General features: G+C 33.7%; 1 protein-coding gene across 6 annotated transcripts in view; it reads right to left on the bottom strand.

The window, feature by feature from the left end:
* OXR1 (oxidation resistance 1) overlaps positions 1 to 16,613 on the bottom strand; it is a 380,568-nt gene that overhangs the window by 18,995 nt on the left and 344,960 nt on the right. The window contains exon 1 of one of the 6 annotated variants that reach the window (XM_010955826.3): positions 6,790 to 6,976. The exons of 4 other annotated variants lie outside the window; for them this stretch is intronic. In XM_010955826.3, coding sequence (XP_010954128.1) covers positions 6,790 to 6,855 — 66 coding nt within the window. In that variant the 5' untranslated portion in view covers positions 6,856 to 6,976. Of the gene's footprint in view, positions 1 to 6,789; positions 6,977 to 16,613 lie in introns of those variants that run through there. One more of the 6 variants, XM_010955827.3, reaches the window with a different exon arrangement.

Genomic DNA, 16,613 nt, shown 5'->3' with positions numbered 1-16,613 from the left:
TTTCTTACAAAGTTAAACACACTCTTATCATACAATCCAGCGATCACACTCCTTGGTATTTTGGTGAAATGAGTTGAAAAATTTTGTCCACATAGTATCTGCACATAAATGTTTATAACAAATTTTTTACTATAAATGTCAAAACTTGGAAGTAATCAAGATGTCCTTCAATAGGTGAAAAGATAAACTATGGCATACAGAGACCATGAAGTATTAAAAGTCAACACTAAAAAGAAACGAATTACTAAGCCATGAAAAGACAGAGAGGAACCTTAAATGCATCTTACTAAGTGAAAGAAGCCAATATGAAATGGCTACATATGGTATAATTCCAACTACGTGATACTCTGAAAAAGGCAAAACTATGGAAACAGTAAAAAACAGCAGTGGTTCCCAGGTGTTTGGGTGGAGGGAAAGAGGGATGAACCTATGAAGCACAGGGCATTTCAGGGCAGGGAAACTACGCTGTATCATTCTGTAATGTTAGATATATGTCATTCCATAGAATGTATAACACAAAGAATGAAACCTAATGCAAACTACAGACTTTGGGTGACAATAACATACAATATTAGCTCATAAATTATGACAAATACACCACACTAACAAAATGTAAATAGGGGTACTGTGTTTGGAGAGGAAAGGGATGTATATGGGAACTCTGTACTTGCCATTCAGTTTTTCTGTAAACCTAAACCTGCTCTGAAAGATTAAAATCTAATTTAACTTTTAAGAAACTGTAAACACAAAATTCAGGGAGGTAGCTACCAATGTGGAGGTGACATGAGATGACACAGAGAAAGAGTATACAGGATGATGCACTTTCATCGGTAATGTTCTAGTTCTTAAGTTGGGTAGCAGGATCACAGAGAGACATTTTCTTATGCTTCATAACTTACGTATGTAATAAACACATTTTTCAACTACTACGTCAAATAAATAAATAAAAAATATTCTGTACTGAATATATGTGTATATATTTTCTTTCCAATTATGTTGTGACTAGAAAGAAGACGTTTTACATACTATAGGTATATATAAATACCAGCTAACTAATTTCTCAATACACATGTACCATAGGTAGGCAACATAGTATAGCACAAAGAACCCTGGGTTTAGCCGTAGACTCCTGTCCTAATTCTGATTCTGCTTTTTAACAGTCATTCCACCATATGCCTGAGGGAATGGTTCCAGAATCCCGCATGGATAACAAAATCCACGAATGCTCAAATCCTTTACATAAAATGGCACAGTTTTTGCATATAATCTATGCACATCCTCTAATATACTTTAAATCATCTCTAGATTACTCATAGTACCTAATAAAGTGTAAATGCTATATAAATCATTGTAAATACAATGTAAATGCTATGTAAATAGTAGCTGATATGCGGCAAATTCAAGTTTGCTTTTTGGAACTTTCTGGAATTTTTCTTTCCAAATACTTTTAATCCATGGTTTGGCTGAATCTGCAAATGCAGAACTGCTACGTAAGGAGGACCAAATGTGTTATCAGCTTTGTGAACCTGAGCAACCACATGTAATCTCTAAATTTCTGGTCTTTCAAGTGGAAATAATAATTATAACTTAGGAATAATTAATTATACCTTTATGAGGAATAAACAATAATATGTGTAAGGCATATATAAAGTAGAAACTGATACATTAAATGTACAAAATAAATATTAATTACCTTCTCCTACTTATAATCTGAGTATTTTGAGAGCAAGTATAGCAAAGAATTTAAGGGCAGATGCTAGAGCCAGAACAGAAAGCCTGAATTCAAACCACAGCTCTAACCTTTACTGGATGTCATATATAAAATGCTATATGCCTCTGTCTTGTAAAATGAAGATGACAAGGCAATATTTCACGGGTTGAGAATTAAATTTAAAGACTCATGGTAAGTGTATGGAGTAATACAGTGTTATTAGAATAATTTTTATCATCATTACAACCACTATCTTTAACTGAGGTCACTGGAAAGAGTTTTACATTTACATTGGTTCTTCTCAAAATTCTACCTGTTAGCTAATTTGTGCACCCCCCCACCCACCAGCAGGCCAACACAAGCTTTGAGACACTCTGGACCACACAGCTGGCTGAGTCAGAAACTAGCCCCATCCACCAGTAGCCTGACATCCACCAGTAGTCTGACATCAGTACTGGGACCCATGAACCCTGAAGCCAGACCTCAGGATTTGGATCTGCTCACCAGTGAGCCAGCACTAGTCCCATGGCCTGGTTTCCCCCACCAGTGGGCAGGCAACAGCCCCAAGATCTCTGGGACCCCAACTTGGCCCACCAGTGGGCCAGTACTAGACCAGGGACTCCTCATGTTCTTCAGCTGGCCACCTTGTGACCTGGCCCGACTATCCAGCAGCCAGCAGCCTCCGCACAAGGCAGAAACTGGCAATCACCAGGAACGGAGGCCAGACAGCCCACAAGTAGGTAGTCCGCCAGAACAGAAGGATTCATGCTGCCCACATAGGGGGCACCCTTACAGCATACAGGTCTGGTAACCAGAGGGAAGTGCACTGCTGGGATATACAGGGTGCCTCCTACAAAAGGCCTCTTTCTCTAAGATCAGGAAATATAAGCAACCTACCAGATACACAGAAATAAAAACAGCAAGTTAGGCAAAATGAAGTGGCAGAGGAGTATGTGCCAAATGAAGGAATAAGGAAAAAGACCTCAGAAAAAGAACTAAGTGAAGATAGGCAATCTACAAGAGAGAGCTCAAGGTAATGACCATAAAGATAACCAAAGAACTTGGGAGAAAAATGGATGAACAGAGTGAGAAGTTGTAAGTTTTTATGAAAAAGTTAAAGAAATTAAAAAAAAACCCCAAAGATGAAAAACACAATAACTGAAATGAAAAATACACTGGAAAGAATCAACAGTAGACCAAATGATACAGAGAAATGAATCAGCAAGCTGGAAAACAAAGTAGTGAAAATCACAGCTCAACAACAAAAAAAAAGACCTGTACTTGAAAAACTGTAAGACACTGATGAAGGAAACTGAAGATGACACAAACCAATGGAAAGATACATATACTATGTTCTTAAATTGGATAAATTAATATTAAGATGACCATACTAACAAAGGCAATTTACAAGTTCAATGCAATCTCTATCAAAATACTAATGACATTTTTCACAGAATTAGAACAAATAATTTCAATATTTGTATGGAAACACAAAAGACTCCAAATAGCCAAAATACTCTTAAGAAAGAAGAACAAACTTGGACGTATCCAACTCCCTAATTTCAGACTATACTAAAAAGCTACAATAATCAAAACAGTATGGTACTGGCACAAAAACAGACACACAGGTCAATGGAACAGAACAGAGAGCCAACATATTAACCCACACATTTATGGTCAATTAATCTATGACAAAGGGGCAAGAATATATGATAGGGAAAAGACAGTCTCTTCAATAAGTAGCATTGGGAAAACTGGACATCTACATGTAAAAGCATGAAATTAAAACATTTTCTCATATCATGTAAGAAAATAAACTCAAAATGGATAAACAACAAAATAAGAAACTGGAAACCATAAAACTACTAGAATAAAACATAGGCAGAACTCTTTGATATAAATTGCAGCAATATTTCTTTGCATCCATCTCCTTAGGCAAAGGAAACAAAAGCAAAAATAAACAAATGGCGATCTATTAAACATCAAGCTTCTGTACAGCAAAAGGAACCCATTGACAAAATGAAAAGGCAACCTACTACATGGGAGACAGTATTTAGAAACAATATTACTGATAAGGGATTAATATCCAAAACACATAAATAGGTGATACAACTGAATATCAAAAAGCAAACAACAAAATTAAAATATTAAAAGATGCTCAACACTGTTAATCATCAGGGAAACGCAAATCAAAACCATAATGAGAAAGCACCTCACACCTGTCAAAAGAGGGTATCATCAAAAAGTGCACAAACAACAAATATTAGTGACAATGTAGAGAAAAGTGAACCCTTGTACACTACTGGTGGGAATGTACACTGGTGCAGCCACTATTGGAAACAGTATGGAGGTTCCTCAAAGCACTGGAAATAGAACTATCATATGATTCAATCAGCAATTCTAGTCCTGGGTACATACCTGAAGAAAACAAAAACACTAATTCAAAAAGATACATGCACGACAATGTTCATAGCAGCATTATTTACAATAGTGAAGACACGGGGCTTACCTAAGTGACCATCAGCAGATGAATGCATAAAGATGTGGTGTATCTATATATACATGCAAGGGAATTTGACTCAGCCATAGAAAAGAATAAAATTTTGCCATCTGCAACAACGTGGATGAACCCAGAGGGTGTTATGCTCAGTGAAATAAATCAGAGAAAGACAAATATTGTATGCTATTACTTATATGTGGAATCTAAACAGTAAAACAAACTAGTGACTATAACAAAAAAGAAACAGACTCACAGATAATAGAGAACAAACTAATCGTTATCAATGGGGAGAGGGAAGGGGGAAGGGCAGTAGAAGGGTAGGGGATTAGGAGGTATAAACTACTACGAATAAAATAAATAAGCTATAAAGATATATTGTACAGAACAGGGAATATAGCCAATATTTTATAACTATAAACGAAGTGTAATCTATAAAACTATGTTGCACACCTGAAACTAATACTATAAATCAGCTATACCTCAATAAAAAAAATACTAAAAAAAAGATATAGTTAAGCATGCTTGATCAATATGGTTTTCACTGAAGCTAAATGGCAAAGGTTTAACTTCATTCCATGTATTTTGGAGCATATTCTACCTATTAGTTATTAGTTAATGTTTTTGAGCCTTAAATTAACTCATTTACAAAATGATGATAACCTATCTCTGGTTAACACACTGAGTTACTGTACAATAAAATCTGACACTACATACATGAGCATTCAGAAAACTGTCCTTGTTTACATAAATGTATGGCCATATCAGTACTAGCTATAAGACAGTTTATTACTTAAGTCTATAGATACCATTCTACTAATCAGCGGAGTAAAGGTACGAGGAAATGTAAAAAGTTACAAAATATGAAGTCCAAAAATGAGACATTATATTTTTTCTAAAATATTTGCTATTCTTTTATTAGAATCATTTTCTACTTTCAGTTTTAAAGTGGAAGAGGCCTTTTCAGGCAAAATCTTATAGGAAATTTCATCTACAAAAAAGTAAAATAATTGCTATTCATTGAAATCTTTATCTTCTTAAGTCTTTCTCCTTCCCTACAGCTCCTAGGATTTCTACTCTAAAGCAAGGAAAACAACTAGAAAACCCGGATCCAAGATTGTCTATACATCAAAACACATCATACTGTATTATATCTTTTTAGTAAATTCTCAAAGGCATCCTGGTAAGGTAATGAATATGCTAGGGTCAAGCTGTCTCTGTGCTCCCTGACCTCAGGAACCACTCCATACCAGTTTTCTCATCTTTAAAACAGGGAGTAAAACTACTGACTTCTCAAAGTTACTGTGAGGGTTAAATGAAATAATATATATTAATATATACTATACGGATGTGTAGAGCTGAGGACTAGCATGCTGTCATATCTGACAAAATCAGGTTAATAGCTTCCTATAAGGTTGAAAAGAAACTGGTCAATGTAAGTGTGTGATGCACATTATAATGACCTATAAAATTCAAAATTTCCACAATTTACTTAATATTTTTAAAATAAATCAAACTATATTAGTTATAGCAAACTAATGATAAATGTTTATTCAAACTGCAAATCAAAAAATACATGAATAGCATCATTGTTCTCGGTTTAAAAAAAAAAAAACAACTGTTAACTGGCTAGTCTGACAATCCGAACTGAATTTTAATAAATCCAATCATTTCAGATGCCTATACCCCTCTCTGCGCTCATATATCATAAACATAAACTTGAAATCATTCAACTTAAAAATAAAAAGATGTAACAAAGTACTCTCAAGCCCAATTAAAAACAACACCTATGGAAGTTGGTTTGATATTTTTACACGTTTAACATTTAAGGGTGGCAAGCTGTTTTGGGGGCATCTTTCAAAGTCACTCCTGGTTCTACGCATATCTAGTCTTATTTAAATCACCTACAATTACAGTAAAAATAAAAATACTCATAAGGCAAGATATAATCTTAAATTACCACAGAAAGTACAACTGGCAATACATTTTCTAACAAATAGTGCATGCATATTTATACTGAAAAATATCTAGGATTCTTAAAATAGTAAGGATGACTAAGATTTTTCTTTACTAGAATATCTTTTAAAGTTTTGTATTAGGCAGCGCTGCTTGAAACTTTTTGAATAGCTTAAAAAAGTCTTTTCTTAGATTGTTAAAATAATAGTCTTAATACACAATAATATAAATGTATTTAGTTTGGGATCCAGTCAATAAAAGTTACAGTGAATTCACTCAGATAGTTCTACTCTATTTTTAAGCAAGCACAGAAATTTTTAATGTTTTCTTACAAAGCTAAAATTAAATTAAAAATTAAGGCAGCAATAAAGGTCTGATAAATTACTGTTGCTGCAGAACAGGAAAATCAATACACTTTCACAAAACAAAATTATAGTCTCTTATTCATTTCCTTTTTGAAGATACTTAGGATTAGCAGAAATAACAGTACATTTTTTGTAATCATACAATTTTATATTCTACAAATATTTTCTGCACTTAAACTTTCATAAATTGTATATTTTTGCATAATTCACCATAAAAAGACTAGTAAATACAGAAACTGAAATCATTGGCTAAGATTTACCAGAGTATATTTTTGATTAATTGGTTGATGCCTTCTCCCTTTTTTCCCATACCAGAGACGAGACATTTCCTTTCCAGGGCAAATTAAGTAACATCAAATCTCCTAAGAACTGTTTTAAAAAGCATTCTTCCTCTGTCAAAGATAAATTTTCAGCACCAGAGCCCTACTATAGTGACAAAACAGTTTGCTAGAGACAAAGATTTGATTGACAAGACAGAGAGCTAATCACTAAGTAGTATCCATCGCAAAGATAGTCGTGAGTGGAGACTGTAAAGCTTGGGAGGGAAGAGAGGTTTTCCCATGTTTAAGTTTGGTTGCACTGTACCCAAATGTACAAAGAAAGGGCTCAACACTTTAAAGACACAGAGCATTATTTCCAAATACCAGTACACTAAGAAATATACTAAAAATAACTCAGTCATAAAAAAGTAGTAAGTACAGTTTCCAGAGTCCCTCCCAAAGTACACAGATGATTTCAATTAATATTTTGTTTGCTCAGTCATAAAATTATGTTCTTTATATCTAAGAAGTCTATAAAATTTCATCTAATTTTTTAAGCAATAAGACATCCTCTGAGGACCCTTCAACCCTCAAATTTTATAGAATGACTATGTGAAAATGAAGCCAATCCACCACAAATAAATTCTACACAATTATTCAAAGTGACCTGAAAATTTCTGAGTGTCACAGTCCATTTTTAAAAAATTGAAGTATAGTTGCTGTACATTATGTAAGTTACAAGTATATGATACAGTGATTCACAATTTTTAAAGGTTATACTATGTACTTATTATAAACTATTGGCTACACTCCCCATGTTGTACAATATATCCCTGTAGTTTATTTCACACCTAACAGCTTGTACCTCTTACTCTCCCACCCCTATACTGTGCCTCTCACCTCCCTTCTCCCCAGTCATGATACACTTGATTCATCTCCCATTCTAAGCTAAACTTGCTCCCCTTCTTTACCTTGTGTGCATACACAAAGCTGTGCACACACAATGCCACCCTTCACACACACACACCTTTCCAGTATACACACATTGCACCACCCCCACAGCCCTACATCGCCTTCATCCACATTCCAGCATGTGCGCGTACAGGACACAGCACACCCCACAATGAATATCCACCCTGCTACACACACCAGCCACGCCCATATTTCCCTAACCATCTCCATACCAGCCTTAAAATACATAGTCCTATTATACATTTAGTGCTCTGTAGTAACCACCGCCACCCCTGCACTCCCTTTATACATACTAACAACATTAAATAATTTGTGGTACTGGGGTGCTATCTTGGAAGCCTAAACCTATCATTACTTCCAGCCAGATTTTCTAGAATTAGAAATATACATACAAAATGCACTTTAAATGAGATTTTAAAAAATATATACACACACACTCTGTGTAGAATAGCCTGTTTTGTTGGTTCTATTCAGCATCCATCCTTACACCTTCCTAATACAGCTCTGATTTTGCTAATGTATCTTTTCAGTCACGTGTTTCTGAGAAGGCTAGCTCCATGCTCGGACAGGTGGGTCCTTATAGATCTAAACTAGTGGCTCTCAAATTTTAGCCTATGCCAGCATCACCTGCAGCATTTGTTATAACACGGAATGTTGGGTTCTAAAACCTGTTCCTTTTAAGTAGACTGGAATGGAGTTTGAGTGTACTTTTTTAACAGATTCCTAGACAGTACTGCTGTTGCTGATCTGGGGATCATACTTTGAAAAACAACTGGACGACAATAAGATATTACACGGCACACCAGACAGAATGGCTATTATCAAGAAGAAAGGATGTAATAAGTGCTGGCAAGAATATGGAGAAAAGGGAAACTTGTGCACTATTGGTGGGACTGTAAATTGGTGAAGCTACTAAGAAAAACAGCATGGAGGTTCCTTAAAAAAATTAAAAATAGGTCCAGCAATATTTCTCAATATTTATCTGAAGAATGAAAACACTAATTTGAAAAGATATATGAACTGCCATGTTCACTGCAGCATTACTTACAACAACTAAGAGATGGAAACAACCTAACTGTCCATCAATGGATGAACAGATAAAGAAGATGCAGCATAGATACACAATAGAGTACTAATCAGCCATAAAAAAGACTGAACTCTTGCCATTTGAGACAACACCCATGGACCCTGATGACATCATGCTAAGTGAAATAAGTCAGAGGAAGTCATACCATATGATCTCACTTACAAGTGGAATTTAAAACAACAGCAATAACAAAAACACCAACCACATAAATACAGAGCATAGACTGGTGGTTGCCAGAGGTGGAGCACTGGAGTGGGCAAAATGAGTGAAGGGGGTCAAAAGGTACAAACTTCCAGTTATTAAGTAAGTCATGAGGATGCGAGGAACAGCATGGTAGCTACAGTTAATAATACTGTATTATATATATGAAAGTTGCTAAGAGAATAGATTCTAAAAGTCCTCAAAAATTTTTAACTATGTATGGTGATGAATGTTAACTAGACTTACTGTGGTGATCATTTCACAATATATACAAATATTGAATCATAATGTTGTACACCTGAAACTAATATAATGTTATGTCATTCATACCTCAATTGAAAAAGAAAAATCAACTGGTCTAAGCTATCTTGAGAGTGATTTTCTGTTTCTTGAAGCCAAATGCTTCCTAATTAATAAACACAATAGCTAGCAGACATAAAATGAGCTCAGTAAATCTTTTTTCATAGTATTTAGAAAATATAATGCTAAGTCATTTAAATTGGCCTAGACATTTCAAAACTTGAAGCAAATGTCAATTTAGTATTAAAAATATAAAATGACAGACCATAAAATGAAGCACTTTTATAAACACAATCCATTTAAAGATTGAACATAATCTGTTCTCATAATTCAGATATTCAACTTACTAATCTTTTTTCCTCTACTTTCTTTATCAGGGCTGAAGTTATTGAATCATCTTATATCTTATTTCCTCTAAGTTGTGAGTGGTCTACTAGAAGTAATAATAGATCTAAAGTAATATTTTAATATTTAAAATCATAACCTATCCTGTTATTCATTTATCCTTTCTCACAATACACATTAAGTGACATTTTGGATTTTAATAGGAATTTGATAGCCCGTAACTTTTGGCTAGTAACTGAGGAAGAATATTAACAGGGAAAGCAAAGCATTGGTTCAAAACTTTCCTGAGGGAGATAACATCCTAAATTAAAATTGGTACACCATAATGATTTCAGGGCGCTAAATGCTAGTAAGAAAAATCGTATGAATAGCCTAGAAATAGAGATCTACTATATAGCACAGTGCCTCCAATAATACTGTACTATATACCTGAAAAATTGCTGAGAAAGGTAGATCTTATGTTAAATGTTCTTACTGTAAAATGTTAACAATAAAGAGGGTAGGAAGAAACTTTTGGAGACGATGAATGTTTAATGGCACAGATTGTGGTTATAGTTTCATGGATGCACATTTGTCTCTAAACTCATCAAGCTATATACAGTAAACACGCACAGCTTCTTGTATATCAATCACACATACCTCAATAAGGAAAGTTAAAAATACTAAACACAGAAATATTATATAAGACAACTTGCATTCAGTGAAAATTTTAATCGTCTTTAACGCTTTTGATTTATCCCTTTTCCAGATTTACTGAATTTCTTTTGGAGTTCTGATTCATAATTTTATGTGATTCAATCAATATATTAAAAAGTATACTCTTCTTTAATTGCCTTTATCTGAGAAATGTGATCTCTATTTAATGACTCAGAGATAGAAACTAGTTTTCTTTTGAACAAAATCAGCTCTGTATGGATATTACTGGCTAGCCTGAGAAGAGAGCTAGAATTTTGTTTTATATATTGACTCAACTTTAATTTTGGCATTATTTGAGGGTGATAAAGCCCAAGAGGGGCAGTTATGTGCCATGGTTTCTGATGACAGGATAAAACTCATTTTTTTTTTACCATACCATCATTTTTCCTTCATGATAAGCAATTTTTATAACTGCTTTTATTTTACATCAGATAAATTAAGAAGATGAGCACAAAATTCACATGAATCTTAAAAACAAACAAGCTTCAAAGATATTTCAGGCTTATTGTGGTAAGCACTGCTTTTGACTGTATCAGTGGACTCTTGGGTACTTGTCAAATACATCAAACTAATTTAAAGTGTATTTGATACAAAAGTTCAAGAGACACACTTTAATGAAAAAAAACATATATATATATGTAGGTTGCCTGGTGTATTTCTTGATTTCCCTCTCCTTGTAGTGCCTCTGAGTAAACAACTTAATAGGAGCCCTTTGGTATGTAAGGGAGCTATGCCTGAACTAACTGTGTCAGGATGACGGCTACTGATAAGAAAACAACTTTTTAAAAATCAAGGTACAATTTGCAGCAACATGGACAGAACTGGAGACCATCATTCTAAGTGAAGTAAGCCAGAAAGAAAAAGAAAAATGCCATATGATATCACTCATATGTGGAATCTTAAAAAAAAAAAAAAAGGCACAAAAGTACTTATTTATAAAACATAGAAAACAAAATTATGGTTACCAGTGGGGAAGGGGGTGGGAAGGGATAAACTGGGAGATGGAGATTTGGAGATACTACTATATATAAAATAGATAAACAACAAGTTTATACTGTACAGCACAGGGAACTACATGGAATATCTTGTAGTAACCTATAATGAAAAAGAACATGAAAAGGAATATATATATGTATGACTGAAACATTATGCTGTATACCAGAAACTGACACAACATTGTAAACTAACTATACTTTAAAAAAAAATTATCAGGGCACAAAATGATTAAAGAAACCTCTCTCCACAGGGAACCAAATTTATGTTTCTGGGGTGCAGATGCAACATCAAAGTAAGAGAAATACTTTGAAAAATATTTTATACATTGTAACTTGCAAGAAAGACACTTGAAAATTAAAGTATATTACGACCAATACAGTCTGAAAGAATCTCCCCCACCCTTAGCATTGTATACGTTTAACACAATCCCCGCAGAGCTGGCATGCTGTAGCAGAGTGGTTTTCCCACCACTACTGTACAATGCAATCACCTGAGGAGCTTTAAAAGAATACTGACAATGAGGTTCCTCCCCAGGGCTTCTGATTTAATTGGTCTCAAGTGACCCTGAACAGTATGATTTTTCAAAGCGCCCCCAAATGATTCAAAGATTCTGCCAAGGTTGAGAACCTGGTGTGGTAAAAAGAGAGCAGTCTCCGAATTAGAGATTGACTACTTTGAGGACTTTAGCTAAATAAGAAACATGCTTAGAGAAGTCACCTGTAAAATAAAGATGATATTATAATTAAATGGGTTGCTCTAGATCTAACTATCAATTTATAGGAAATTCAAGGTAAAAGAACATGCTATTAACACTGTGGGGATGTGATCAGCAAAATCTAGACTGTAGGACATTCTACAGGAAAAATCTGGTTTCTTAAAAACTAAAATTACAAGGGGGGAAAAAAACAAAGCAAAGCAAAGAAATGGAGGGAGACCCTATATTTCCAAAGATTTAAGAGACATTTTAACTAAATGAAACATCTGAACCTTAGATGGATCCAGATTCAAACAGCAAACTGTAAAAATACATTCATATTACATAGATTTTAAAGCCTGTTATCACATTTGAATAAATGTGAACTGGGGAAAAGGAAGAATTATAAATGAAATAAGCTGATAACACTGAGTGACTAGTACATGCGAATTCACTATATTATTAATCTCTATGTTTGTACATTAATCAAATCAAAGCACTATCATCAGGAAAAGAGTAGGGTTCAATAGGCATCTTTCCCCACCTTTACCTCAGGACCTTCCTGACACTGTTGAAATGTCATTAGTGCACTTTCTGTTTCAGTGAAAATCCTAAAAACAATCGCCATTAAAAAGCAAAAAGTAGTATTTTCCACAAAACTGCAAAGGCCCACATGAAGCATTATCCTCACTACACATTCTCTACTGACTTCTTGTCACTTGATACCAGCAGAAACCAGAGAAGACTCCACAGTAAGTTTCTTCTTGGTTGCAAGGTAGGGTTATTAAACTACCAAAAGCAGAACTCATAATTAAGAAACTCAAGACAATATTGTTTAAAAAAACAGAGATGAGGTAAGCTGATGTTTTATGCTAACTATAGTTCTATTGCCTAAACTAGAACAATAAAGAGTACATATTAAAGAATATCAATCTCTTACACGTCTTAAGTTATGCGTGTAGTATTTCTCAGATTCTTTCTCTCAATATTCAGGAATCTTAGTTTTGATGTATAATAAGGGGTTCTTACTCCTGAAAACCTTAAAATTTGGCTAACTTTCTTTCTCAGTAAAGGTAGGTTTCTGCTGCTCGTACTCTCTCTAGAATTCATTGTACAAATTTCTAATACTCTCTCCTTTCTTCCTTTTCTCATTATTTCTATTCCTTAAATTCCAGCCTTTTCTAATTATTTTCAGTAGAACTAACTTTCAATTTGCATAGTTGGGAACTGAAACTGTTTCAAATATTAGTTTTTCTTACTATCGCCAGTGCACATTTTAATAATTTGGGGTGCCGTGAATGCTTTTAGGGTAATGATGAGGATAGTGGAGGATCAAAGCAGAGTTATTAAAGTCAAACAGAGGAAGTACTGGAGAAAATAATCAGTAATAAAAAGGAAGATAATATTTTCAGATTATCTAGAAAATGTCTGTTGTTACTGATGTGCTCTGGAAGGAAGAACAAAGACATATGGATTCAACCTACGAAAGTGTGTTTCTTTAAACTCACTGTGAGAAAGAATTTTCTAATAGAGTTGTCCTAAAATGAAAATATTGCCCTTTGAGATAATAAACTATCACTGGATATGTTAAAGCAGAATCAAGAATAGTATAAAATGTAAAATGAGAGAGGCTAAATTGTCAGTTAATTTCAAATTCCAGAGTGCATGGCTTTACAAGAAAATATTTACTACAATTGACGTAAGAACTTATTTTAGGATAAAGGCCAATATTTTTTTAAGCACAAGTTTTATTATTTATCTTAATCTATGTACAAATTTATGCATTAATGCAATAAATATATATTGAGGATGAATTATATGCTTGTACTGTTCTTAGCTCTCAGGATACAGTAGTATAAGAAATCCACAAAACCCTGCCCTCGTGGCACTTACACAGGGAGGGAGACAGTAAGTAAAACAGAAAAGAAGTAGTAGAGGAGACAAGTTTTTGCAAAAGTTTTCCCAATGTATAGATTTTGTGTTAGCAATATATTTCATGTTGACTAACAATCAGCAATAACAAAGATCTCCTAAGTATTGCTGAAGCAAAGTAAGAGTGAGCAGAGCAGACAGTTTTAATCACACTGATGTTCAAGTTGGTAGCCATAAAAAATTCATCCTAAATTCTAAGTCACATATTCTCCACCACTAGATAGAACAAAAACTTGAAAAAAAATTATGTTTTAAAGTACTTATTTTATATAAGTTCTCTAGCCAAATTCATTCTCTGAAAATATCCTTTTAACATTTAAAATACTTTTTTATATCATTATACATTTGTTCAAACCTGCAGAATGTACAACACCAAGAGTGAGCCCAAAGGCAAACAACAGACTTCCGACGGGGAAAAAAACTTTTTGGCCACTTACTAACCATCAGGCACTACAGAAACACAATGCAAGACACATGCAACTATAAATTTTCTAGCAGCTACATTAAAAAGGAAAAAAAAAAAAAACCCAACCCAAGTTAAATCAGTTTTAACAAATCAACTTACTTAACCCAATATATCCAAAATACTATCATTTCAACCTAATCAACATAAAATTAATGATCTCTTATACTTTTTCTTTCAATTCTGAATCTTTAAAATCCTGTATGTGTATGTGTGCTATGTGTGTGTGTACATATATATGTGTATATATATTGTATTTGCGGAACATCTCTATTCGGACTAGCCACATTTCAAGCGATCAATAGCTGTAAGTGGCTAGTGGCTCCGCACCTATGCGACTTTGTATATTTAACTGCAGCACATCTCAACTGAGACACCAAATGTTCATAGATAATACCTGATCTTATTTAGTTTAGATTTACTTAGATCATATTTACAGTTTATGAAATTTATAGATAAAAAAAGTAGATGCATATATCCAAGTTATTCAAACATATTTAGAAGCTATCCAATAACTGAATCAAGTATCAGTTTTAAAATTAAAATTAATCTAAATTTAATTAAAAATTCAATTCCCTATAGTTGCATTAAGCCACACTTCAAGTACTCAATAGCCACAAGTGGCTAGTGGCTACTATACTGGACAGTGCAGCAAAATGTTTCTAGACAATGCAAGAGAAATTTTCTAAAATTAAATTTTTTATTTTCCACTTCCTTTTTATTTTAATCAATTCTAGCTGAAAACAGGTGAGGAGACAGTTATTTTCTTCTTTGGATATTATACCCTGCAGACTTCCACAAGAACCGAGGCAGTTCCTTTGAATCAAAATAGTCAATACTCACATAAATAATAATAAAAGTCTATTATTTCCAAAGTTAAATATTCCAACTCCAAAGGAGAGAAAACTCCCAATCACCTTGATTAAAAATATTGCCATCCACCTTGTCACCCAAGTTATAAACTTCACCATTACCTAGTTGTCATTAAATCCTCCCTTATTAGCTAGGTAACACCTTTAAAAAAAAAAAAAAAAAAAAAAAAAAACTTCATCCCCTTCCACTCTATCTTCAATTAAAAAGTCCCTAAAGCTAATTTTAAATACACAAGGATTAGTTTACATATGTCAACACCCATGTAACCATCACCCAGAATAAAATAGAGAACATATCCAGTACTCTATAAAGTTGCCTCCTGCCCCTAGCCAACCTTTTAAACCCTCAGAAAGAGGCAGTCTGATGGACTTTTAACTAGTTTTGCCCTTTTGAACTTCATGTGAATGGAATTATACAGTATAATCTTTTATGTCTGGCTTGGCTTCTTTTATTAAACACATTATCTGTGAGACTGATCCATATTGTTGTCTTTTGTGTTGCTATATTATTTGGAGCACTATAAATAATCCAAAATTTATTTGCTGACAGGCATTCAGGCTGTTTCTAGTTTGTGGCTATTGTGAATAAAACCAGTAAGAAAATTAATAATGTTTATGGTTTGAGTATTAAAATAACTCAAAATAAATGCTCAGTATATGTTAACTCTTTCCCTCCACTATATTGGAGTTATAGTAGAAACTGATGCTGTACATATATTACAGAGTGGAGTTTGGCACATACAAAATCAGGTTTGGAATTTTAACAAAAAACATGCCATGTACACCTTCAATCATTATACATGTTAAAGTACATACACAATACACTCATATCACAAAAACAACCACAAACATTAACATCAAATGGGTGACAAATTTTGATTCTGTTTCTTATCACATTTTAGCATCTGCTCTGTATCTTCTAATGCATGAAGAAGAAATTAATCCAGGCAACCACAAGACAAAAAATAGATATTGTCACCCTATCATGTAAAAACATGATATATAATATTCAAAGAAACATCTAAGAGGCGTTACATGTATTAATGTCGCCATTTAGACAAGCTCAGTAAATCTGAGCACATAAAACTTACTAATTTGTAAAGTTAGCATCAGCTTACTCCTTAGCATTATTGCCAAATTACTGCTGTATCTCCTCCATGCAGGAGATAACATTAAAATCAATCAGATAGCAAAGAAATGTTAAAATTAGTACAACAGCAATTGATATTATTCTAAAATGTACTCAATAAAAGACATTTTATTGCT

This window comes from Camelus bactrianus, chromosome 25 (assembly GCF_048773025.1).
Source record: "Camelus bactrianus isolate YW-2024 breed Bactrian camel chromosome 25, ASM4877302v1, whole genome shotgun sequence".
Lineage (NCBI taxonomy): Eukaryota > Metazoa > Chordata > Mammalia > Artiodactyla > Camelidae > Camelus > Camelus bactrianus.
Note: the sequence above shows the minus strand (reverse complement) of the source record. Positions and strands in the feature narration are given on the sequence as shown.